Source organism: Oryctolagus cuniculus, chromosome 7 (genome assembly GCF_964237555.1).
Source record: "Oryctolagus cuniculus chromosome 7, mOryCun1.1, whole genome shotgun sequence".
Lineage (NCBI taxonomy): Eukaryota > Metazoa > Chordata > Mammalia > Lagomorpha > Leporidae > Oryctolagus > Oryctolagus cuniculus.
The window spans coordinates 138,682,286-138,705,503 of NC_091438.1; the positions used below are offsets into that span (position 1 = coordinate 138,682,286).

Below are 23,218 nucleotides of genomic sequence, written 5' to 3' on the forward strand. Positions count from 1 at the left end.
TGGCCTTGCAGAGATGGCTGAGAGCCCAGTGCTTGCCTGGAATGGCTGGGACGGGTGGCCTGTGGGGCTTGGACAGCTCCAAGGCAGGGGAGCTGGGTCAGGTGGAACAGGTGGCTCGTGGGCCCTGAGCAGCCGCATACTGCCTCCCTCCTGGCGGGCGGGCTGTGGGGCTCTGGCACCCTCACCAGGGCTGTTTCTTCTGGATAATGAGGCGCTCCTGCTGTGGCCATGGTTGCCTTGGCTCTGGCCACGTGTGGAGCACCGTGTTCCCACGTTCCCCCTGGTAAACAGGTCAGGCTGATGAGGACCCGCCTTCTTCTCCCACCACCTCACTGCTTCATTCAGCATGAACCTTCAACCCATGACCCCTTGGTTCAGAAAACCAGGTGTGATGGACAGGACACGGGATTTAGCAAGTATCTGCTCTCTGCCGTGTTCTGTGTCCACATGGAGAAGGAGCGTGGACTCCATGACCATGCCCCAGACACAAGAGTGAGCTCCAGGGCCACAACTCACAGGCAGGGCTATGCACTAGAAGAAACGGGGACCCTGGATGCCACATGTGGCTCCCCTTGCAGGTCACCTATTCTTGGGGACCTGGCGGCTGTAAGAGGTGGACCAGGGAGGTGTTGCTGGGGACCGGGAGTGGGGCAGAGCTGGGCTCACTGGCTGTGCATCTCTGTCCTCACAGTGCTGCCCAGCCACACGTGCGGGAACCCGGGGAGGCTGCCCAACGGCGTCCAGCAAGGCTCCACCTTCACCCTCGGCGACAAAGTCCGCTACAGCTGCAACCCAGGCTTCTTCCTGGAGGGCCACGCGGTGCTCACCTGCCAGGCGGGCTCGGAGAACAGCGCCACGTGGGACTTCCCCCTGCCCTCCTGCAGAGGTAGGTGGCCACAGGGGATCCCAGGGAGCCAGTGGGCAGCAGCCGGAGAGGAGGCGGAGCTTCCAGTGGGATCCTGTCTTGGGTTGGGGAGGGGAGGGGCTGCACCACAGCCCGGTGTGGGGTTCCCACCAGGGGGAGCCACGTCTGGGGCCCAGAGGGTCCTCCAGGCTGTGGGTATTGCAGGCGCCTCGGGAGCACAGGCGTCTCCTGCTCTGGCCTGTCCCTCTGCCCCGGGAGAGCCGTGGTGTCACTTTCTGCCCCCAGTCACTCCTGCACGCCTTACCTGGTGATGCTGCTTCTCTCTCCTACCCACTCTGCCTCCCACCTTACCTAATGGTTCCTTCCAAACATGCCAAAGACTCGTGTACCCCCAAAACTCCATGCCCACCTCTCCCCAAACCCCACTATTCCGTGCCGGGTCGGCCTCAGCCCCCAGCAAGGGCGACCACCTCATCTGCCTTCTCCCAAGACAGCCCCAGCTTCAGTCCTGGAAGCCTGTGCCCTAGAAACCAGCACCTGGGGCCCAAGCAAAGCCGAACGTTGGTGCCCTCCTCCCAGCCTGTTCCTTTCTGCTGCCCCTACTCCTAACAGCCCAGCTGAGTTCTAAAATGATGTCCAGTGGGAGTATCTGGCACAATACTTCAGACGTGTGGCTTGGGACACCCGGATCCCATGTCAGAGTCCCCAGGTTCGAGTCCCGGATTCACTCACAATTCCAGCTTCCTACTGCCGCAGACCCTGGGAGGCAGCAGTGATGTCTCAAGTAATCAGGTCCCTGCCACCCTCATGGGAGACCTGGATTGAGCGCCAGGCTCCTGGCTTCATCCAGGCCCAGCCCTGACTGTTCCAGGCATTTGGGAAGCAAACCAGTGTGTAGGCAATCTTCCCCCCACCCCATTTCTTCTCTCTCTCTCTCTCTCTCTCTTCCTACTCCTAGCCCTTTCCTCTGCCTTTCATATAAAGTAAATAAATAAAAATAATAATTTTGAATGACTTCTCTGTCATAGCAAAAATAATGTATGATCAATTTTAGAGTTAGCACACAGAGAAAATATAAATGGAGGAACAAAATGACTCTATCTTAGGCAAAATCTTCATGTACAGGTTGAGCATCCCTAATGTGAAAATTCAAAATCTGAAATGCTCCAAGTCCTGAAACTTTTCAGAGGTCAAGATGATATCACAAGTGAAAAATTCCACACCATGAAACCTTGTTTTGTGTGCAAAGTTAGTAAGAATATTGAATGGAGTTATCCTCAGGTTACGTGTGTAAGATGCACATTCGACGTAAGTGAGGTTTGTGTTTAAAATCAGGTCCCATGCCAAGGATAGCTAGTTATGCATCTGCAAATATTCCCAAGCCTGGGAAACTCTGAAATCCCAAATACTGCGGTCCCAGACCTTCCGGAGATGGAATCCTGAGTTCATATTTCCTGCCCATCTTTGCCAGTTCTGCACAGTTGTGTGTGTGACGAATTGCTGGGGTTGTGTTGTGGATGGAGCACATTTAACCACCCTGGAGAAACTCCCCAGCACATGTGGATGTCCCCACACTGCCCACGTGGCCCAGCGTCCTGGAGGTGCCCTTCAGCCTGGTGCCCCTCCCTCCTCTCCTTTACCCCTCGGTCCCCAGTGTTCTGCCTCGCATCACCAATTCCCATGGCGACTGTCTTGGACTTTGCGTGCCGGACCTCTCTGCAGCCTGTTGCGCTATTGGCGTCCTGAAGCTCTCATGGTCCCTATCATGTGCCCTGGATCCCAGGACAGCCAGCTGTGGGCCTGGGAAGAGCATTCCAAGGCCCTGAGGAATAACTGGAACAGGTACCTCCGCCTCGCGTGCAGGCTTTGCTTTTCTCTTGCAGTGTGTTTTTCTGTAACGATTATCGGAAGACTAGTTCCCAGGATACGTCACCCCTCCTCCTGCCATATGCCCTCACTTTCTGGAATCGACAGCAGGAATGGAAATTACTTGGCACGTGCATCTAAGCTCCTTCCCACTCCTGTGGCAGACATAATTAATTGATCATAGCACCCTTTCTGCTGGAGCCCAGACATTGCTGTGAATTCTCTCCCAACAGGCAAGCCACAGCCAATCGATCCCTTTGAGTTGCCACTTGACTTCCCCTTGCTTTACCCTCCTCAGCCAACAGAGTTGGCTTCAGCCGTGTTGCTCCATCTCGGTGGTGCCCAAGGAGATGAGAGGCCCACCACCCCTCCGGTCTCATTTCTAGCTCAGGGTTTGCCTCTCGGGGGAGACCACAGCCAGAAGCTGCTGCACCTGCCATTGCTCGCGGCATCCCTCCCCACTTGCCTGGGGATGTCACTGGTAATATTCTGACCCTGCCGGGAGGGTGTCCCAGGTTGTGACGTGGCAGCAGAACAGGAAATAGGACAGCGAACGAAATCACAACTTTAAATGGGGAAATATAAGAGCACTATTTATAGCACGTCCTTTTGTTCTAGACAGAAACCAAACTTAAATATCCTCCAAGTGTCAGAGGCAGAGGGGTGCAGCTCGCCTCGGGTCCTGGGCTAACGCAGTGAGCCCCATTCCCCCAGGGTCTTTGGCAGCCCGTCAGCTTTGGCCCCCTCTGAACCCTGAACTCACCGCCTTGCCTCGCTTCCCCCAGGTCTGCTCTGCCAACTGAGGTAGGGAATTTGGCCCATTTTTCTTGGCCACTTCTCTCCAGAAGCCAAACACAGAACCTGAGAAAGGTGTCTCCCCCCGCCAAGGCTCAGTGGCCATGCAGGGAGCTCACATCTCAACAGCGCCAGAGGCTGGAGGCAAAGGCTGAGCCATCAGCCCTTCTCCCAGGAAGCTGCTCCCAGGCGTCTGTCTCGGAGGCTCCTGCACCCCCATGGCGAGCGCTGGGTCCTCTCTTCTGCCACCTGGAGGCTTCCTGCGCCTTGGTCCCACGTCAGGATTTGCAGCCCCTTCTCAGAGGCTGCTTTCTGCTGGTGTGGCCGCCTCCAGGGGTGGGGCGGGGCAGGGAAGGCCTGCATGAGCCCCTGCCAAGGCGACTGCAGGCGGGAGTGGAAATGCAGTGGATCCAGGTTGCGAATGATGTTCTAAGTCTCCAGGGTCTCGGGTGCCCGCGCCACCAGGCAGAGCTGAGGCATGAGGCTGCCTCCTCAGCCAGGTCAGATCCTGGCTGCGTGTCCAGCCCTGGGGGCCGCGCGGGAGGGGTGAGGCGGCTCCGCCTGCCTCAGGTCCCACACCAGGGCCTGGGGTCGCGGGCGTAGGGGGCCCTGAGTGCCCTCTGAGGTGTCCCTGGTTCCCACATGGCCTCCCCATTGGAAACAGTGCCGCCCCGCCTTGTCTCCCACTTCTCACCCCACTCCTCCCCCTGCTCAGCCTCCCGGCCACTTCTAGGACCTCCGGGTGTTTTTACCTCCTATTCTCCTGATGGTTGCCTGCCTGGGCTCCCTGCCTCCTGCCCCACCTCTGCCTGAGCTGCAGGCCCCTGTGGGTATGGAGCAAACTGCTTTGCACTGAAATACCACTGTTGTGTTTGCCTCTACAATGTCCCTTTCATCACCTGCCCCTGCTCGGTGGAAAGTGTCCCCACCCAGAGGGACACCGGTCACACAGCAGGGACGTCATTCATGCACCCTGCCCCTCAGCAGCAGCCCACCCCTTGGAGGGCCCTGGGGACACCCCCTCCCCTTCTTGCTCTTGCTAGTACTACCCCACCCCCTGCAAATGTGAGCTTTCTAAGTTGCAGATCTGACAAAACCCACCCGTGGCTTAACATCTCGGCAGCGGGCCCTCGTCACTGATGGGGTCAGGGACAGATTCCTCAGCGTGGAGCATGAGGCCCTTCCAGACTTCCCTAGTCTGTCTGTTCAGCTTCTCTTAAGTGGCTTCTAACAGAGCGCTGTCTTCAGAACACCCCAGGGGAGCCTGCCAGGGCAGTCAGACCTGGGGGCTCCCTGCAGATGCTTCTTTGTCTCTGAGTCTGGGGGAGAGCAGCATGGCTCTGCCAGAGCCCCCCAAGGCCTTGGCCTGCCCCCCACACTCCAGGCCCACGGCCCCCTTCTCATTCTCCATGAGCCGCCTGACTTTCCCGAGAAGCGTCCCCAGGATGGCCAGTGCTGTTTTGAAGGTGATTTTCTGGACTGTTCTTCCTTGGGATGCCAAGCTAAACAGGAGTGAAGGGCGCTCACGGAGCGCACACCCGCCGTGCCAGGAGCTGCAGTCATGCCCGAGTTAAGGGCTCTGGGCTCGGCAAGGACTAAAAGGCTTTTGGCCTGTCTTCCTCTCATGTGGAGCTCTCGAGCTCTGGCATCTGTGACCGAATAAACCTCATCCACTGGGCAGTGGTCTGGAAATATTGGTTGAATGAGCGGCTGGCTGGCGGCAGCTGACTTGCCCCCAGGATCATGCAGCCATTGGACCCGGAAGGGAAGCCTGGCCATGACACCTGCCCATCAGCTCTGGGAGACAGGATCACTTCCAGCCCAGAGCTTCTCAGAGCAGACTAGAGAGTCGTGTGCCTCTGCTCCTTCCAGGAAACGCATGTGCTTGGCTGGAAGGTAGGTCTACTCTGGGAGCATGGCACAGCCTAAGGACCAACTGGGAGCCACCAGGATTGGAGGCAGAACAGGTGGGAGGCTGCACTGCAGGGAGACCCGTCCCAAGGCTCCAGGCCCCCACCCCCCGGAGGGTCAGTGCAGCTGACAGCTGGCAGGAGACAAAGCCTGTGACCCCCTGTCCCTTTGTGTCACTCCGGGCACCTTTTCAAAGGCAGAGGTCCCTGGGAAGAGCTGACTTCGTGGCGTCTCTTTGATGCACAGGAAAGCAGATGGTGTGGATGGTGTGGATTTCCACAGCTGGCCTCTGACTTGCGAGGGGCACTGGCCCTGGGACAAGGAAGGAAAGCAGCAAGCAGACTCGCTGGGGGCCGAGAGGCAGGTGGCAGAGAGAGTGAGCTGGCCTGAGTGCCGACTGCTTGGCCGTGGCCGGCCACTGCAGCCCCCTGCAGCCTCCACCAGGCAAGGGGAAAGGGGCATTTGGCCGGCAGAGAGGCTCAACCTGCACCTGCCAAGTTGCATCCAGTTTTGCTGCAGAACGGGAAACAGAGGCAGCGGTGTGGAGCATGGGCAATGCGTAGTCACCCGGGTCTGCTTTCGGCCTCAGCTGGGCCAGCTCTGTGCCGTGTGGTTGCCAGCACGCGGGTAGACTTCTGCGAGCTTTAAAGTGGAAACAGAGCCGATTGCTCACTCGTCGATTCCCTCAGCAACCCAGCAGCTTGCTGCTGAGCGCCTACCATGCGCCAGTCAGTCATGGATCCAATCGTTATTTATTGACGGCCTGGCAAGTGCCAGCTGCTGTTCCAAATACGGAAACTCGCGATGCCAACCGAGTCAGGCCCAGTGCCGGGATCTCACGGAGCTCACATTCCAGCGGCTGGGAGACAGCACAGCAACAATAACGGAATGACCGCTTGGCCGGTGGTGACAGGAGCCAGTGATGAGGAAGGCTGTGTGACAAGGGCCGGTCAGGGGAATCTCTGAAGAGGTGAATTGGAATGGAGCCCTAGGTGGTAAGAAGCAACCTGTTATGTGAAGACCTAGGGGACTCCTCTCCTGGCAAAAGGAGCAAGTGCAAAGGCCCTGGGGTGGGAAAGAGTCTGCTAAGTTAGAGCAATGGAGAATGGGCCTATGTGGCGGATATGGAATGAGGGGGAGGAGAACCCAGGGCTATAGGGAAGTGGGAAACTTGCCAAGAAGTTTAGGTTTGCTTTTTTTTTTTTTTACTGAAAAGGTTTTCTTCATAATTTTATTTCTAAAGATTTATTTATTTATTTGAAACGCAGAGTTATAGAGGTGCAGAGAGAGAGGTCTTCTATCTGCTGGTTCACTCCCCAGATGGCCACAATGGCCAGAGGTGGGCCAATTCAAAACCAGGAGCCAGGAGCTTCTTCCAGGTCTCCCACGTGGGTGCAGGGGCTCAAGGACTTGGGCCATCTTCTACTGCTTTCCCAGGCCATTAGCAGAGAGCTCGATGGGAAGTGGAGCAGCTGTGACTCAAACTGGCATCCATACGGGATGCCGGTGCTGCAGGCGATGGCCTTACCTGCTATGCCACAGCACTAGCCCCTGTAATTTTATTTTATTTAACATTTTTGATTACCAGGTATTGCTTGTTACTTTTTATGGGGAACGATGCAGTATCTCAGTTCTCTCTCTCTCTCTCTCTCTCTCTCACTCACACACACACACACACACACACACACACGATGCAGTATTTCAGTGCACACACACACACAGGAGCCCTCCCTTCTCCTCTCCCAGTGTTTAGAGTCTGCCGGCTCCTCCTCCAGTTCTTTATGCCGCATGGAATACAGCGCTGTGGACCCTCATCACCCCCTGGGCCGCGGAGCCCCAGAAACCATTACTGTGTCTGATTGTGTTTTAGAGCCCATAATCTGACCTCCCTCTGCCCCCTGTCCCCACCCTTCCCGGCCTGTAGTACTCACTATTCCAAATTCAGATCTGCTGTATTTTAACTTCCACATGTACGGGAAAAAACCTGATTTTCGTCTGTCTGTGTCTGGCTTCTTTCACTCAATATAATGCTTTCCAGCTCCATCCATTTCACTGCGAGTCAGGATTTCGTTCTTTTTTATGGCTGAATAATACCCGTGTGTGTGTGTGTGTGTGTGTGTGTGTGTGTGTGTCTGTGATGTTTTCTTTATGTGTTCATCGCCGATGGAAGTCTGGGTTGCTTCCACATTGTGGCTACTGTGACTCGTGCTGCAGTAAGCATGGGAGTACAGCTACGTCTTGGAGAGGCTGACTTCAATTCCTCTGGATATTTTCCCAGAAGTGGGACAGCTGGGTCAAGGGTAGACTCCGTGTCCAAGTTCAGGAGGCATATGGGGGAGAGGTTTAAAGCAGAGGTTTGGTTCCACTGAACTTGATGTTTCAGGAAGATGGCTCTAGGTGCGGTGAGGTAGGGGGATTGTAGCTGGGCAAGAGGCTCAAGGGGAGGCCATCGGGAGGCAGCTCCTGCAGGTGCCCAGGCTGGAGACGATGCGTGTCGGCCATGGTGGTGGCCGTAGCAGAGACAGAGGCACGTGGGCGGATCGGGGCTGGGGTTAAGAGGTGTGGCTGACAGGTCTTTGCCATGGATTGGATGTGGGTGCTGATGGAGCCAGGGCTCAAGGCGATGCCCAGGTGTGAGGTGCTGGCTGGGTAGGGATGCTGACGGGCAAGATGGTGGAGGCAGGATGGGGGCAGGAAGTGTGCATCCTAAAGAGAATCCAGAGTTTTCCAGGTAAAGTTTGAGGTGCTTGGGAGACTCCAAGCCGAGAGAAGAGTTCACCAGCTGGGAGGAGCCCTGAGGGGGAAATGGTCTGGGAGAGTGACAAGGGACAGCAGGCAGCCACCAGACAGCAAAGAGACAGAAGGCACCAGACATGGTGCCGGGCACAGCGTGGACCCTGAGTGACTCTGAGCACAGAGGCCTCGGCACAGGCCCTGGCTGCCAAAGCCACTCCTATGGCAAGGCTCCTCTGCTACTCCTGGGGTCACTGATGCTACTCCTCCCCTCCCCCCATTACCACAGCAGAATGATTGACAGCAGAGGGTGTGCAGTCCCATCTCACATCCACTGGCTGAGTGGCTTTGGGCCACGTACTCAACCTCTCTGTGCCTGGGTTTTCCTACCTCTAAATAGGAACCACAGCCCAACTTCATCCTTGTTCCTAGCACCCACCAGAAGAGAGTTCTCTCTCAGTGTGTCTTCCTGCCATGGCTACTGCTGGCCAGCATGTACTCAGCCCTGATTGTGCTCCAGGCCCTGTTGTCTAACATGATCCTCACCAGCACCTTGGGAGGGTAAGGTATTGTCATTGCCTGTGATGGTCTAGGGCACCAGGGCCTGGAGGGGCTGCAGCCAGAAGGAGGAGCCAGGATTCAGCCCTCACGTGTGTGCATATCTGCCAAGATTTTTTAAAATATATTATTTATTTGAAAGTCAGAATAACAGAGAGTGAGAAAGCTTCCATTTGCTGGTTCATTCCCCAGATGGCTGCAACAGCCAGGGCTGGGCCAGGCCGAAGCCAGGAGCTTCCTCCAGGTCTCCCACGTGGGTGCAGGGGCCCAAGCACTTGATGCATCTTCTGCTTTTTCTGAGGCCATTAGCAGGGATCTGGGTGGAAAGTGGCGCAGCCACATGGGATGCTGGCACCGTAGGAGACCACTTAATCCACTACGCCCCAGCGCTGGCCCCAGCCATGATCTGAACATCACTGTTTACTGCAGGCAGGGATGGTGGCCTGTGATCTATAGCAGGAACCTGACTCACAACGGCCCTGTGACTCCCAGAGCCTGTCTACGTGGTCCAGGATACAGGAGCTCAATCCGCAGGTGCACACGGGCTTCTCAGTCTCCTGTGGTTCACCTTAACCTTCCTCTTTCACTTGCTCCTTGAAAGGGCCTGAAGTGACTCTGATGGGCAGAGGCTGCTGTGCCTCCTCACCCAAGGAGCCTAAGTGGAGGCCCAACCCCTCCCTTTCCCCCTCGGTCGAGTGGTACCTGGGTCAGACATTGCATTGGCCAAAACCTGAAGAGCAGGCAAGCAGCAGAGAGCTGCAAAAGGCTCATGAGAAATGGAGTTAAAAGATAAGCATATGTTGTTGGTGAAAAATACTGTGAAATCCGTACATAGCTTTCTTATTAAAAAGTTCATGATAAATGTACCTTACAGGGAAAAAAAGCTATTCATGGATTTAGAAATTGTTCTGCATGAAAATAAGCTTTATCTTTTATTGACATTTTTATGGTTTTTTCATTTTTCTTATTTAAGGTAAACAAATTTCATGTAATTCATATATACAGATTTAGGAACATAGCAATACTTCCCACTCTACCTCCTCCTTCTTCTCTTATTCCCTCTCTTAATTTTTACATTGATCTACTCTTAGTTTACTTTATACTCATAAGATCAGCTCTTTAGTAAGTAAAGAGTTCAGCAAGTATTAAGAAGGAAAAAACACTGCTCCTCAACAGTAGAGACAGGGCTGTAAACAATCATCCAGTCTCAAAAATTCCACCCCTATGCATTACGTTTTAGATACTCTTACCAGTTATCACAGACCAGGGAAAAGACACAGTATTTGTCTTTTGGGGACTGGCTTGTTTCATTCAGTATCATGATGAACAACTCCCTCGTAGGTGGGCTGTGGCATGAGTGTCCTGGCTGGAATCCTGGCGCCAGCATTGCATAGCTTTGTGGTCATGGGACAGTTCTGGAAGCTCCCTGAGCTCCTCTGTCCTCCTCTGTAGAGTGCGAGTGACCCTACCTTCCCTCCCAAGTGGGTGCGGAGGTGCAGGTGCAGCAGGTGCATCACCTGGGCCAGGAGGACAGCTCCACAAAGGAGTGCTATGTAATTGTATTCCTCCCCTCAGTAGGAGACCCTGGGGGGGCCGTATCCAGGAAAGGCTTCTGGGGGCAGAGGTGCTGCTGTCTAGAGCTAGGATCTCCTACGTGGAAGAAGGAAGGTCCTTGATAAAGCCAAGGATCCAGGGGCAGAGTCCAGAGTCCCCTAGAAAGGGCCCCCAGTAGGGACAGAGACACTGAGCTACGCAGGGCCAGAAAAGGGGGGGTGGGGGGGACTACAGCTTTGGGCACCCATAGCCCAGCTCTCCCAGGCCTGGCCTTGCATGGCAAGATGGTGGCTTCTCCCCCAGGGTGAGGGGGCCTGTTGGCATTTTCATCTTCTTGGCAGCTGAGGGACCTGGGGGAGGGAAGGCCATGGACAGATGCCCAACGCCGAGAATCCTCAGGGTCCCAGGCCTCTGAGATGGTGCACAGGAGTTGGCCTCAAGCAGCCCCGCCATCCTTAGTGAACATCTGGGAGTGACCGTAGAGTTCACAGCCATCATGGAGGATTGCAGGATCGTTCTCCAAAACGATGGTTAATTGAAGCAATTTCAGGAGCACTTAAAGCCAGTCGTAAATAAAGCCATAAGCTTGGGAAGGCACCGTCAGCACCACGCACCCCGCCTCGGAACATGCGTGACTTCGCGGTGGGCCACACTCACTGCCAGGGAAGGGGAGAGAATAAATGAATATCTCAGGCCTGCGGTGGCGGCTGAAGGTTGTATTTTATGACTCTGAAGTTGTAACCATGAAATATGGTGCCTTGTTTAAAGGGGGAGAGAATCTCCAAACAGCTTTTATCGCATCTTCAATCACAGCAGCACGGGGCGAGAGCCCCGGTGGCAGAGGCGCCCCCGGGACGAGCCGCAGCTTCGGAGTCCATTGCTGGCCCCAGCCGGAGGGTCTCAGGCTCCCGAGTCTTCGCTTCTGAGCATAGCACAGAGGTCCTGGGGTGAAGTTGGGGAGTTTGAAACTCCCAGGATAGCCCACTAACCTGCCTTTGAACAGTGCGTTAGAGGGCAGGAGACTCCCGTAGAATCCTGACCCAGCCTCTTCCTGGGTGATCTGGGGAAAGTTAACCTCTTGAAGCTTCAGTTCCTCGTTTCATTTAGATGCTCAGCAGATGTTGATGGAGCGCCTGATTTATGCCAGGAAATGGGCTAGGTGCTAGCAACAGAACCGACACACACCCAGCCTCTGCGCAGTTTCCTGTCTAGACGGGGAGTCAGGACGAAACCAATCAGAGAACAGTGGTACGCCAGACAGCGTCTGGTGAGGAGAGGGGTGCCCTGTCCCTGTAAAGATTCATAAAAAAAATGACACTTAGACGGAGGAGGGATTAGCCAGATCTAATGAAGTCGAGAAGAAGGTTCGATGATGGGCAAACAGAACTTTGCACAGTTCGGAGCCCCTCTTTCTGATCTGTAGAGTGTGGGTGAGGTGAGGACTGGGTGAGGAGGTGCAGGTGCAGCAGGTACCACACCTGGCCCAGAACCACAGCTCCACAAAGGAGTGCCATGTAATTGCCTATCTACATTCATCCCCTCAGTAGGAGACCCTGGGGGGCCGTGTCCAAGTGCATTGACGCACTTGTGGAGGTCCTTCACGAGGAAGATGCTTGGTGCACGAGCAGAGCTGGGCAGAGGGCAGTCGGGAGGGTAAGGCTCCTGTAAGCCCCCATGTGGCCTCCTGTATCCTATGTGACAGTGGGAGCTGTGGAAAGTTCTCAGATAGAGTGGCATCACCAGGTCTGTGCTTCCCGGTGGTACCCTGGCCTGGACCAGGAGGCTTCACAGCTGTAGGTGACTTGAAGCTCAGCATGGCTCACAGTCCCCCAGGAGCACGGACCAGGGCCAGGATGGAGAGCACTGGGCAGGAGGGACAGGATGCGGTCACCTGCTGGGTGTGAAGAGGTGGGAGGGGCTGAGGATGTCCCCAGAGCAGGAGGCACCAGACCCATGGTGCTGCTGCTGTCCAGGATAGGGAACTCCAGGAGAGGAACAGGAGAGGATGAGTATGGTCTGGGTTGGGTTGCGCTGCTTCTCTCCAGGGCTCCCTGGGTCCACTCCTCCTGGCCAGCCCTCTGCCTGTTGGAGCCCACCCCCATTCGCTCCTCCCTGGCTGTTCCCCCAGTCCCTCCCTGGGCCACTGCCTGCTCCGTGCTTTGATGATTCAAACACCCTTTTCGCTGTTCTCCACGTCTCCAATCTCCCCACCCCCAGCCCTCCAAGTCCCCTACACCGCAGAAGAAGGATCTGCCTGCATAGACAGGACTGGTGACAGGGCTGTTGGGGACTGGTGGACTAGGGCCTGCTGGGGATGCCGGTGACAAATCTCCCACTCATGGAGTGGCTCCTGTAACTTACCTCCCTGGTAATGTTTATGGTGAATTTATTTACATCAGAAGAAGACAGACTTGGCCTCAGATGTCAGACTTCGTAGTCTCCTGCCAGAGAGATACCCAGGGTGGAAATAGCATCAACTTGATGAAACAAACAAACAGCACCACTAAGCCGAGCACCATTGGCCTTGCCCGTCTTCCCTCCCTGCCTCTCTCCCGAGGCCTGGGCACCTGCACTTGGGGTAGCACAGGAAGAAGAGAGGAGAACAGAGCTTCAGCTCCTCCACGTGGCACCAAAGGTCCTCCCAGGACACCCTCACCTTCCCGCCCAGTCCAGCGCTGTCACCTCTTCCTGCCCCACAGTCCCGGCCTGACACAATACACTCACTACCGTCAGCCTCCAGGCTGCTACCCTCGCCTTGTGCTGCGGCCGCCCAGGGAAACAGACCTCATATCCTGCCATCTCAGCTCCATACGCAGTCCTGCTCCAACCACATCTCCCTGTTACCGCGGGGTCCCAGCCACCCACTTCTCCGCCCTGGATCATCCTGGTTCCGTGCTCTGCGGTCCGTATGGCAGCCCAGAAGTCCTGTGTATTCCCGGCTCAGGTCACGTCACCTGCTGTGCTCAGAGTCTTCCACTGCTTCTCACCTCACCCGGGGTCGAACCTGCGTCCTGACGGTAGCCTCCCTGCTGACTTGGGCCCCTCTGCTCTCCTTGTTCTATTGCTCCAGTGCCTTTGGGCCCTTGACGCTCCTCCTGTCTTTAAAAAAGATTTATTCGGCCGGCGCCGCGGCTCACTAGGCTAATCCTCTGCCTTGCGGCGCCGGCACACCGGGTTCTAGTCCCGGTCGGGGCGCCGGATTCTGTCCCAGTTGCTCGTCTTCCAGGCCAGCTCTCTGCTGTGGCCAGGGAGTACAGTGGAGGAAGGCCCAAGTGCTTGGGCCCTGCACCCCATGGGAGACCAGGAGAAGTACCTGGCTCCTGCCATCGGATCAGCGCGGTGCGCCGGTCACAACGTGCTGGCCGCGGCGGCCATTGGAGGGTGAACCAACGGCAAAGGAAGACCTTTCTCTCTGTCTCTCTCTCTCACTGTCCACTCTGCCTGTCACACACACAAAAAAAGATTTATTTATTGTATATTTGAAAGGCAGAGTTAGAGAGAGAGAGACTCTTCCATCCTCTGGTTCACTCCTCAATGGCCGCAACAGCCGGGGCTAGGCCAGGCCAAAGCAGGAGCCAAGGGTTTCTTCTGAGTCTCCCACATGGGGGCAGGAGCCCAAGGACTTGGGCCATCTTCTACTGCTTTCCCAGGCCACAGCAGAAAGCTGGATTGAAAATGGAGCAGTTGGGACTCGAGCTGATGCATAGGGGGTTGCTGGCATCCCAGGAGGCTTCTTAACCCTCTTTGCCACAATGCTGCCTCCCTCTGACGCCCTTCAAAGATGCCAGACCCCTGCACACCCTCGCACTTGCTGTTCCATCTGCCCAGAATGCTCTTCCCACAGATAACCACGTGGCTCCCTCTCATCCTCCCCAGGCCTTGGCTGAAGGGTCACCATGCCAGTGAGGCTTGCTCTGAGCCCCCTTTCTGGAATGTGCATGCCTCACACCCCACCTGAGATACCCAAGGCCTCTCTGCACCTCGTTTTCCATCTCTTCGTTGCTCGCGGAGTCATCTTTATCCCTCTGAGCAGAAGGCAAGCTCCATGGGGGTACCAATCATTTCTGTATTCACAGCTGAATTGCCCAATGCCTAGAACCATGCCTGACAAATGGCAGCATTCATAAAGCATTTTGTCAGGTGAGTTCTGTGGTGTAGTGGGCTAAGTCTCTGCCTGCATTGCCAGCATCCCATATAGATACCAGTTCATGTCCTGGCCGCTCCTCTTCTGATCCAGCTCTCTGCTATGGCCTGGGAAGGCAATGGAAGATGGCCCAAGTGCTTGGGTCTCTACACCCATGTGGGAGACTCACAAGAAATTCCTGGCTTTGGTTCTGCCCAGCTCTGGCCATTAACAGCCATTTGAGGAGTGAACCAGAAGATGGAAGACCTTTCTCTCTGTCTCTCCTTCTCTCTGTCAATTTGTCTCTCAAATAAATACATGAATTTTGTTTTTTGACAGGCAGAGTGGACAGTGAGAGAGAGACAGAGAGAAAGGTCTTCCTTTGCCGTTGGTTCACCCTCCAATGGCCGCCGCGGCCAGCGCGCTGCGGCCGGCGTACCGCGCTGATCCGATGGCAGGAGCCAGGTGCTTCTCCTGGTCTCCCATGAGGTGCAGGGTCCAAGGACTTGGGCCATCCTCCACTGCACTCCCTGGCCACAGCAGAGAGCTGGCCTGGAAGAGGGGCAACCGGGACAGAATCTGGCGCCCCGACCGGGACTAGAACCTGGTGTGCCGGCGCCGCAAGGCGGAGACATGAATTTTTTTTTAAAGATTTTAGTTACTTATTTGAGAGGTAGAGTTACAGACAGTGAGAAAGAGAAACAGAGAAAAAGGTCTTCCATCCAATGGTTCACTCCCCAAATGGCTGGAACAGCCGAAGCTGGGCCTATCCGAAACCAGGAGTCAGGAGCTTATTCCAGGTCTCTCATGCAGGTGCAGGGGGCCCAAGGACTTGGGCCATCTTCTGCTGCTTTCCCAGACCACAGCAGAGAGCTGGATCAGAAAGAGGAGCAACCAGGACTAGAACCAGCACCCATATGGGATGCCAGTGCTGCAAGTGAACAATTAACCTATCGCACCACTGTACCAGCCCCTAAATACATAAATCTTAAGAGAGAGAGAGAGAAAGCAAGCGAGCATTTGCCAAATGCACCCATGAACCATCTACCAAGCCACATCCTCCCCAGACCCTCTGACCCCTGAGCCTCGGGGCCTCAGCCAGGACAAGTCTGTGCTGCCCTTGCCCTTCCGCTGAGTCAAGCCCCGGGGTTGGGCTCACAGTAGGGGCTCAGTTCACATGCACAGGAACAGAAAACTCATGTGCACCTACTGTAGAGAAGGTCCTTTCATTTGTGTATCCACAGGACCCTGAGGAATGGCCCCTTTCTCTTGACCCTGGACAGTGACAGTACCCAGGATACTCCACAGCCACTAAACAGAATCCCTTCTCTCTCCAGCCCAGATTGCACCTGTACGTCCAGTGGTCATCCTTTTCTGTCCACCAGATGCCCCACAGACATGCTCAGCTCTGTGTCTCCAACACTGAACTCTAGTGGCAGACACTGTGATACATCAGGTTAGGCCACCTCTTGGCAACACCCACATCCTATATCAGGGTCTTGGGTACTCCACTTCCGATCCGGATTCCTGCCAATGCACACCCTGGGAGGCAGCAGTGATGGCTCAAGTGCTTGGGACCCTGCCTCCCATGTGGGAGACCCAGATGCAATTCTTGGCTCCTGGCTTTGAGCCGGCCCAGCTCTGACTGTTGCAAGTGTTGGAGGAATGAGCCAGTGGATGGAAACACTCGTCTCTCTGTCTTTCTCTGTATCTCTGTCCCTCCCCTCCCCTCTCCTGGCCTCTCTCCCTTCCCTTCCCTCCCCTGCCACCTCTCTGCCATTCAAGTATATTAAAAATAGACAACATGAAAACAAACCTGAACTCTCAGTTGACCTGCACACCACAAGGCGCTGTGTGCCTGGGCTCCCCGCCCTAGGAAATGGCACCTTTTTGTCTGCCTAGGTGCTCATGCCAGAGACCCAGATTCCATCCCTCCTGGGTCCAAGTGCTGTAGACTCTCTAAATATCTCAGTAATTCCCCTGCCCCCAAATCTGGGCTCCCCTGGACTTCGGCGCCTGTGCCTTGCCTGGAGTGTTCTGCTTGCTTCCTCAACTCAAACCCCCTCCATGCCACAGCCTGAGTGATCTATCGCAGGTGCGAGCAGACTCACTCCTTCACTGCCTCTGATCCTCAAGATGAAGTGGAAGGAAAAGAAGCTCTTGGTTTTAGTTGGGCATCTACTGCGGTCAGTCACTAGTGTGTGCCAGGAACCGTGACATTAATGATCCCCTTTGGTTATCACAGTAAACCATTGTAGAAAGAAGTCAATTGAGACCTAGAAAGATAAATTGCCTGAGGTTGCACACGTGGCTGGGAAGTTGTGGAGACCTTCCTGAAGTTTTCTTTCTAGCACACTTGGCTGCCTGCTGATCTGTGGACCCTATCCTGTGTGCCCCCTTCTGCGTCTCCATTGCCATCACCCATCATCAGCCACTCTACTCTCTGAGAAGTCATCTGTTTATCTTAGACATGCCTTGCACTTCCAGATGTCTGTGTGCATAGCCATTTGGGTATTTGGGCCCCTCTTCCTTGAAATACTCCTATCCGTCCTTCAAAACCTGGCTCCAGTGGCCCTTCTCCTGTTCAGCCTTCCCAAACTGACCCCCTCCCCGTAATGATGGTTACTTGCTGCTTTATGTATCTCCACAACGTGTGAGCCATGCTCTCAGAAGACAGAAGAGCACGCCAGTCAATGGAGGAGGGTTGTAGGGCTTTAGAATTTAGAATTAAGTCTCAGTGAGCTGTGTCACCTTCGGCCAGTGACTGATCTCTTTGTGCTTTGGCTTCCTACCTATGAAACGGGAACGGCACTCCCTAGAAGGGACTAAATGAATGTGGCAGGGGCTGGAGAATAGTACCTGGAGTATCCTAAGTACTCAACAAATATGACTGTTCGTTATTAGCACCTGACGCCTCTGAGACTCAGACAGACACTGGTTGCATGGTTCCTTTCTTTACACTAAGACAACGTGTGCCCCGGTGCAGTATAATTACTTGCCTACCGGGCCCAGGGTGGGCAGGCTTTGAAGGTCTGGGTAGCTGGCTCTGGGTCACCAGGCGCATGGCTTGGCCGCCTTGAGCCTTAGTTTTCTGGACGCACTAAGCAAGCATAGCAATATCTAAAATGCTCAGCGCGGTGGTTGGCGCATGGCAGGGGCTACACGGATGCACGAGACCAGGTTCTTGTCAGACTGTGGTGCAGGTGTCATAGTCCAGGGCTCTTTCTGCCTCTCCTGGGTGAGAGCCACTCACGCGAGTCCCTCGTCTCTGTGCCCACAGCGGATGACGCCTGCGGTGGAACCCTGCGGGGCCAGAGTGGCATCATCTCCAGCCCCCACTTCCCCTCCGAGTACCACAACAACGCCGACTGCACATGGACCATCCTGGCCGAGCTGGGGGACACCATCGCCCTGGTCTTCAGTGACTTCCAGCTGGAGGACGGTTACGACTTCCTGGAGGTCACGGGCACCGAGGGCTCCTCTCTGTGGTAAGTGCGCGCTCCAGCCCCCCTGCCCTCTGCCCATGCAGCTGTGAATTCCCGGTGTACACACACATTGTCTCCTTAGCGCCTGGGGCTGCTTCCTTCCCCCTGCCGTTGGAGCCCTTGGTCCAATCACAGTGAGAATCCATGGGCTCTTTCCAACACCATGGTAAACAGTGATGGTCATTTTGCTCTCTGATTCAATGCGTGTCTCTGCTGAAGACTGCCCTGGGGGGTCTCGGTTGAGTGACTGGCATTGGGACTAAAAACCTTTTGGTCTCAACGTGGATGTGGTCATGGTAAAACCATCTGTACAGGTGTTCTGCTTCTGGAAGACACAAGGCGTCCAACAAAGTGATTGAGCGTTTGGGGGGATCTGGCCCTGTGATCCCAGCCAGGCACTGTGCAAAGGGCAAGGCCGACCTCTTGCCTTGTGGCCTCGTCAGAAAGTGCCAGCTCTCTGGTGGTGTGTTCCATACCCATTCTCCTACCGTGGATGGGATAGGGAGTGATGGAGGACTTGGCAACTTTCCTCTCGTTGTCTACAGACCTTGGGAAGTGGCCAGCTTCCTGTGTGCCCGGTGGTGTGCGGCATGTGGAACCCTCTCGTGTGTTGCACTGTAGCTGCGTGAGCAGGTTGCGAGCCTCAAGGGGACCTTGGGGAGCGCATCGGGGGCCAGTAGGAGGGTGTGTCCAGATGTGCTTCAAGAGAGGAGGGGCAGGGCTGCAGCGCTCGCTGCTGTGTGCCCGGGAGCAGCAGGGCTCCGTGTGTGGGGGTGGAGGGTGCAGGTGGTGTCGCCAAGGGCTCTGAGTGCAGCAGAAAGTGGAGGCTGCGAGAGTCACACAAGCCAGAGACAGGGAGCTGTGGGAGGAAGGGAGGCGCCATGGTCAGGCTGGAGAGGAAGAGAGCAGGGCGAGCGGTACATTTATTGCATGCCTGCTGCATGCAAGGCTTGATGGTGGCAGAAACGGCAGGTGAGAAAGACGTGCACCTTGGAAGAGCTCCCCGTCTGCTGGGTGGTGAAATCGGACAAGCTCCTGGTAGGAGCCACGTGTGGCCACTGCAGAGGCAGGAGGGGGAATGGACTCTGCCCAGATACGGGCTCAGATCTGGGGGCCAGCATAACAGTGAGAATGCAGGCTTGCTGGTGCCATGGCTGTTGCCAGCGTGCCTTGTGGGTGTGGCTGGGGTCATTCCCCATCCTGCACAGAACACAGAGGAGTCCAGGGCAGCCCAGGGCTGGAACTGCTCTGCAGAGGTGGAGGCCATGTGAGTGAGTCTGGGACCACGGCTGCAGTTTCCCACTGGGAGTGGGGTTGAGCATCTAGATGAGCCCTCCCTGGCCTGGAAGCCCCAGAGGCTGCCCAGCCCTCACACCCTCAGACCCCTGTCTCTCTCTCTCTCTCTAAGATTTATTTTATTTATTTGAAAGAGTTACAGAGAGAGGTAGAGACAGAGAGAGAGGCCTTCCATCCGCTGGTTCACTCCCCAGATGAATGCAACAGCCGGAGCTGCGCCGATCCGAAGCCAGGAGTCAGGAGCTTCTTCTGGGTCTCTCATGTGGGTGCAGGGGCCCAAGCTCTTGGGCCGTCCTCCACTGCTTTCTCAGGCCACAGCAGAGAGCCAGATTGGAAGAGGAGCAGCCAGGACTAGAACCAGCGCCCATATGGGATGCCGGCGCCTCAGGCCAGGGCTTTAACCTGCTGCGCCACAGCGCCAGCCCTAACCCGTGTCTCTTTTTGTAAAAGACCTCTTCCTCTGACTGTAAACCTAACACACTTGCTCCTTGTAGAAAATATACAAAGTTATATAGAAATGAACAACAATGGTTATCATTTTTTCTATCTTCCCCTTCGGCCTTTTTTCCCTGGCCTAGATCCAGTTAGCTAGTTCCTTAGCTGTATTTTAATATGAGAGTTAGGATCATAAGATGCCTGTAGTCATTTTTTCACTTAACATCGTATCATGGAAATTGTTCTATCACCGCAGAGGTCTCCACAATAGAATAGGCGTGGTAATAGTATTATTTATTGAGCATTTACTCCCAATATATGCCAACCAGTGCCAGACTCTTTAAGCTAACATTTCATTTCATCTCTCTAAAAACTCTAGGAAGGCCATAACTCCTGGAAGAGGGCAATGAGGCCCAGGGAGATTAGGCTACTTGCTTGATATCACACAGCAAGGAGCAGTGCTGGGATCCAACCCTGAAGTCTGTCTTCTTAGCCATAGTGCCACATCCGGGGCAGGGCGGGGGGTGGATTCATGGCTGCCCGGCTTCTCCTTGTAAGCCTGTGGCCCGGTTACTCACCAGCTCTCTGCCTAGGATGTCCCCCAGTTTTCACTGCCATAACCAGATGCCAGGATGAAAGATCTTTCCGGTTCTGTCTCTCTCAGCACCCCCGTCTCTCACTCACTTGTTTGGGAGCCACAAGGCCTCCTCCAGCTTCTGCCCACCAAGGGTGAGTCAATGCCTTGCTGTCCGAACTTCTGGAGGGAAACGAATCGGAGTGAGGATCCCTTTTCCTATTAATTCCCTCAGTGGGGAAGGAATGAAGCAGAGGAAAAGGGTAGGGGAGTCCTTCTCACTTGTTGCTATAAGATTAAATTATAATTATTTACAGGGCGAGGGTCCCCATTGTGCTCTAATTTATACCTGCATAGCAGTTACGGATAAACACACTCCGAGGCTCGGGACGGATGTGTGCGCAGAATCCCCGCTCTCCCTTGCCCCTCGCCTTGATGCATCCCGGGATTCCTGTGAAAATCCGCTGCTGCAGGTTTATGAGGATCCTGCTTTTATTAGCATCCATTAAGATTTCAGGCTGTTCTCCTGGTTCTGTGCCAAGGCGTCGAAAGACAACAGATCCTGTTAGAAAAGATGGATTGGACTAGCTGGGCATTGGTTTACCTGCAGAGAAGACAGGGACTCCCATCGGAGGGAAAAACAAACAGCCACCTCCATGGTGGGGATCAGGTGCCCACTGCTTCCCAAGGGAGCGTGGCCCTCGGCACCCCTGCCTCAGTTTCCACACTCTTCTCCCCGAGGGGGACACCGGCAGGAGGGTTTTAATCAGGGCCTTCGCTTGTTCGGGATTTGTGGACTGGTACTAAAACAACTCCAGCAACATAGGATTGATCTTTTTTTTTTTTTTATTTCTCTAAGTCAGGCTATTAGAAGAAAACCTGCCAAGTCCTCAGCCCATTATTTCATAAAACAAAGGACACGTCAAAGCCAAGAATGTGGCAGGGAATAATCATGTGGTAACCTTGCACTGACATCATGCAGGCTGGGGTGGGGACAGCCACGGTCGGTGGCAGAGTGTGCCCGTCACTGAGGGGTCCAGCGGCACTGACACGTCCGTCAGTGGCCTTCTCCTCCCTGTGGTGCTGGCCCACGGCCAGCCTTGGGAGTCCAGCAGGCACTGTTTTGTGCAGCAAAGGGCTGTTACTATGGTGAGCGTTGAACCCTGTAGCTCTGACATGCTGCAAGAATTCCCTAGCATGTTAGACTCACTCTCCCTAAAGTTAATTGCTTTTTTTGTGTGGGTGATTGTCCGTGAGCAAAAACTAGGCTTGAACCAGCTGAGAGTTACAGTCCAGATAGTGGATTTGGTATTGCTCTTCAACTATGCACACACACATGCTCTACCCCACATCCCCCCCGCCCAACACCTCCAAGTCACCACCATATGCTCATCACCAAGTCCAGCCCCATGACCATCACTCACATACACACACTCACATATATGCATGCACACACATATACTCACGCATACTCACACATGAAAACACACACGCTTGCACACACACATTCACACATATACTTGCACTCTCACACATGAAAACATGCACAAATACTCGCACGCACATTCTTGCGCACACATACATACTCACACATGAAAACACACATGTACACTCACACATACATTCACTCTCAGGCACACTTATGCACATGCACACTCACACTCAGATGCACACACACACTTACATGCACACTGTGATCTCCAGGTCCCCAAGCTCAATTTGGGAGCCATATCTTTTACACAGAGAGAAGGAGAGGCAGAGGCAGAGAGAGAGAGAGAGAAAGAGAGAGGTCTTCCATCCACTGGTTCACTCCCCAGTTGGCCGCAATGGCTGGAGCTGTGCCAATCTGGAGCCAGGAGCTTCTTCTGGGTATCCCACGTGGGTGCAGGAGCCCAAGGACTCAGCCATCTTCTGCTGCTTTCCCAGGCCACAGCAGAGAGCCAGATTGGAAGAGGAGCAGCCGGGACTAGAACCAACACCCATATGGGATGCCGGCGCCTCAGGCCAGGGCTTTAACCCACTGTGCCACAGTGCTGGCCCCAGCCATGCCTTCTTCACTGACCCTTCTTGGGGTGGAGGATCTCTCTTTGCCTTGCTCTGATCCCATCCATCGGCTGTGACCATGGCAGGGCCCTGCCTCCCCCCCAGATTCTAGGAAAATACTCTGGCCATTGCCCAAGTTCTTCTGGTGGTCCTGGACTTTTGCAGAAGGCAAGGAATGGAGGATGCAGAAGATCCTTTGCATCCACAGGGACCCGGGTTCCTGGAGGCTATCAGGCTCAGGTTGCAAGGAGCACAGTGATCATCGGCGTCTTACAGAGCCAGCCTCACTATTGGAGAACATGAGCAAGGTGAAGACCACTGGGAAGCCCTAGGCATGGACCCTCCCCTTCCTCTGTGCCTCATGGTCAGCACCCTCCCCCCGAGTCTCTGGAACCCTGCCCCAGGATGCAAGAAAGGAGAGAAAGCTTACCTCCTCCTGGGGGCTTTGTAGAGCCCTCTGGAATCCGGCATGGAGCCTGCATCTGTGACATCTGGCTGGGGAGAAGGCAGGCTTGGGAGTCACAGAGACTCGGGCGCAAAACCCAGATCTGCCTCTCAGTAGCGGTGTCATCTTAGAGTGTTTCCTTACCTCTCTGAGCCTCAGTCTCCACATCCGGAAAATGGGGTTTGTATGCCAATTTACAGAGCATGTTGAGAGGGCGAACATGTCAGCCACTGCTGGCTGTGGAGGTACAGTCCTCATGGGACAGAGACCACAGTCAGGGGCCCACTCTTTGAGGGTAGAAGGAGAGCAGCTCAGAGCCTCATGGGCCCAATGCTTGGTGGCCCCACTGAGGCCATCAGCCACACCTTCCCCTGCAGTGACATCTCACCAGGCACAAAGGCGGAGCTCAGCTTCCCTGGCTGATCCAGTCCCCAGGCAGATGCCTGAGAGCCAAGCGGTGACAGTGCTGGGGAGGCCCTGGGCCAGACTGCTGGGGGCCCTGCAAAGGTCAGATGGGGGGCAGTAGTTCTGCCGC

At 55.1% G+C, this 23,218-nt stretch overlaps 1 protein-coding gene across 9 annotated transcripts in view; it reads left to right on the top strand.

The window, feature by feature from the left end:
- The window catches only part of CSMD2 (CUB and Sushi multiple domains 2), a 618,865-nt gene that overhangs the window by 213,859 nt on the left and 381,788 nt on the right, over window positions 1-23,218 (top strand). For all 9 annotated transcript variants that reach the window (XM_051832045.2, XM_051832046.2, XM_051832047.2 and 6 more), the window contains exons 4-5: window positions 692-886; window positions 17,686-17,893. In XM_051832045.2, the coding sequence (XP_051688005.2) occupies window positions 692-886; window positions 17,686-17,893 (403 nt within the window). The remainder of the gene's footprint in view (window positions 1-691; window positions 887-17,685; window positions 17,894-23,218) is intronic.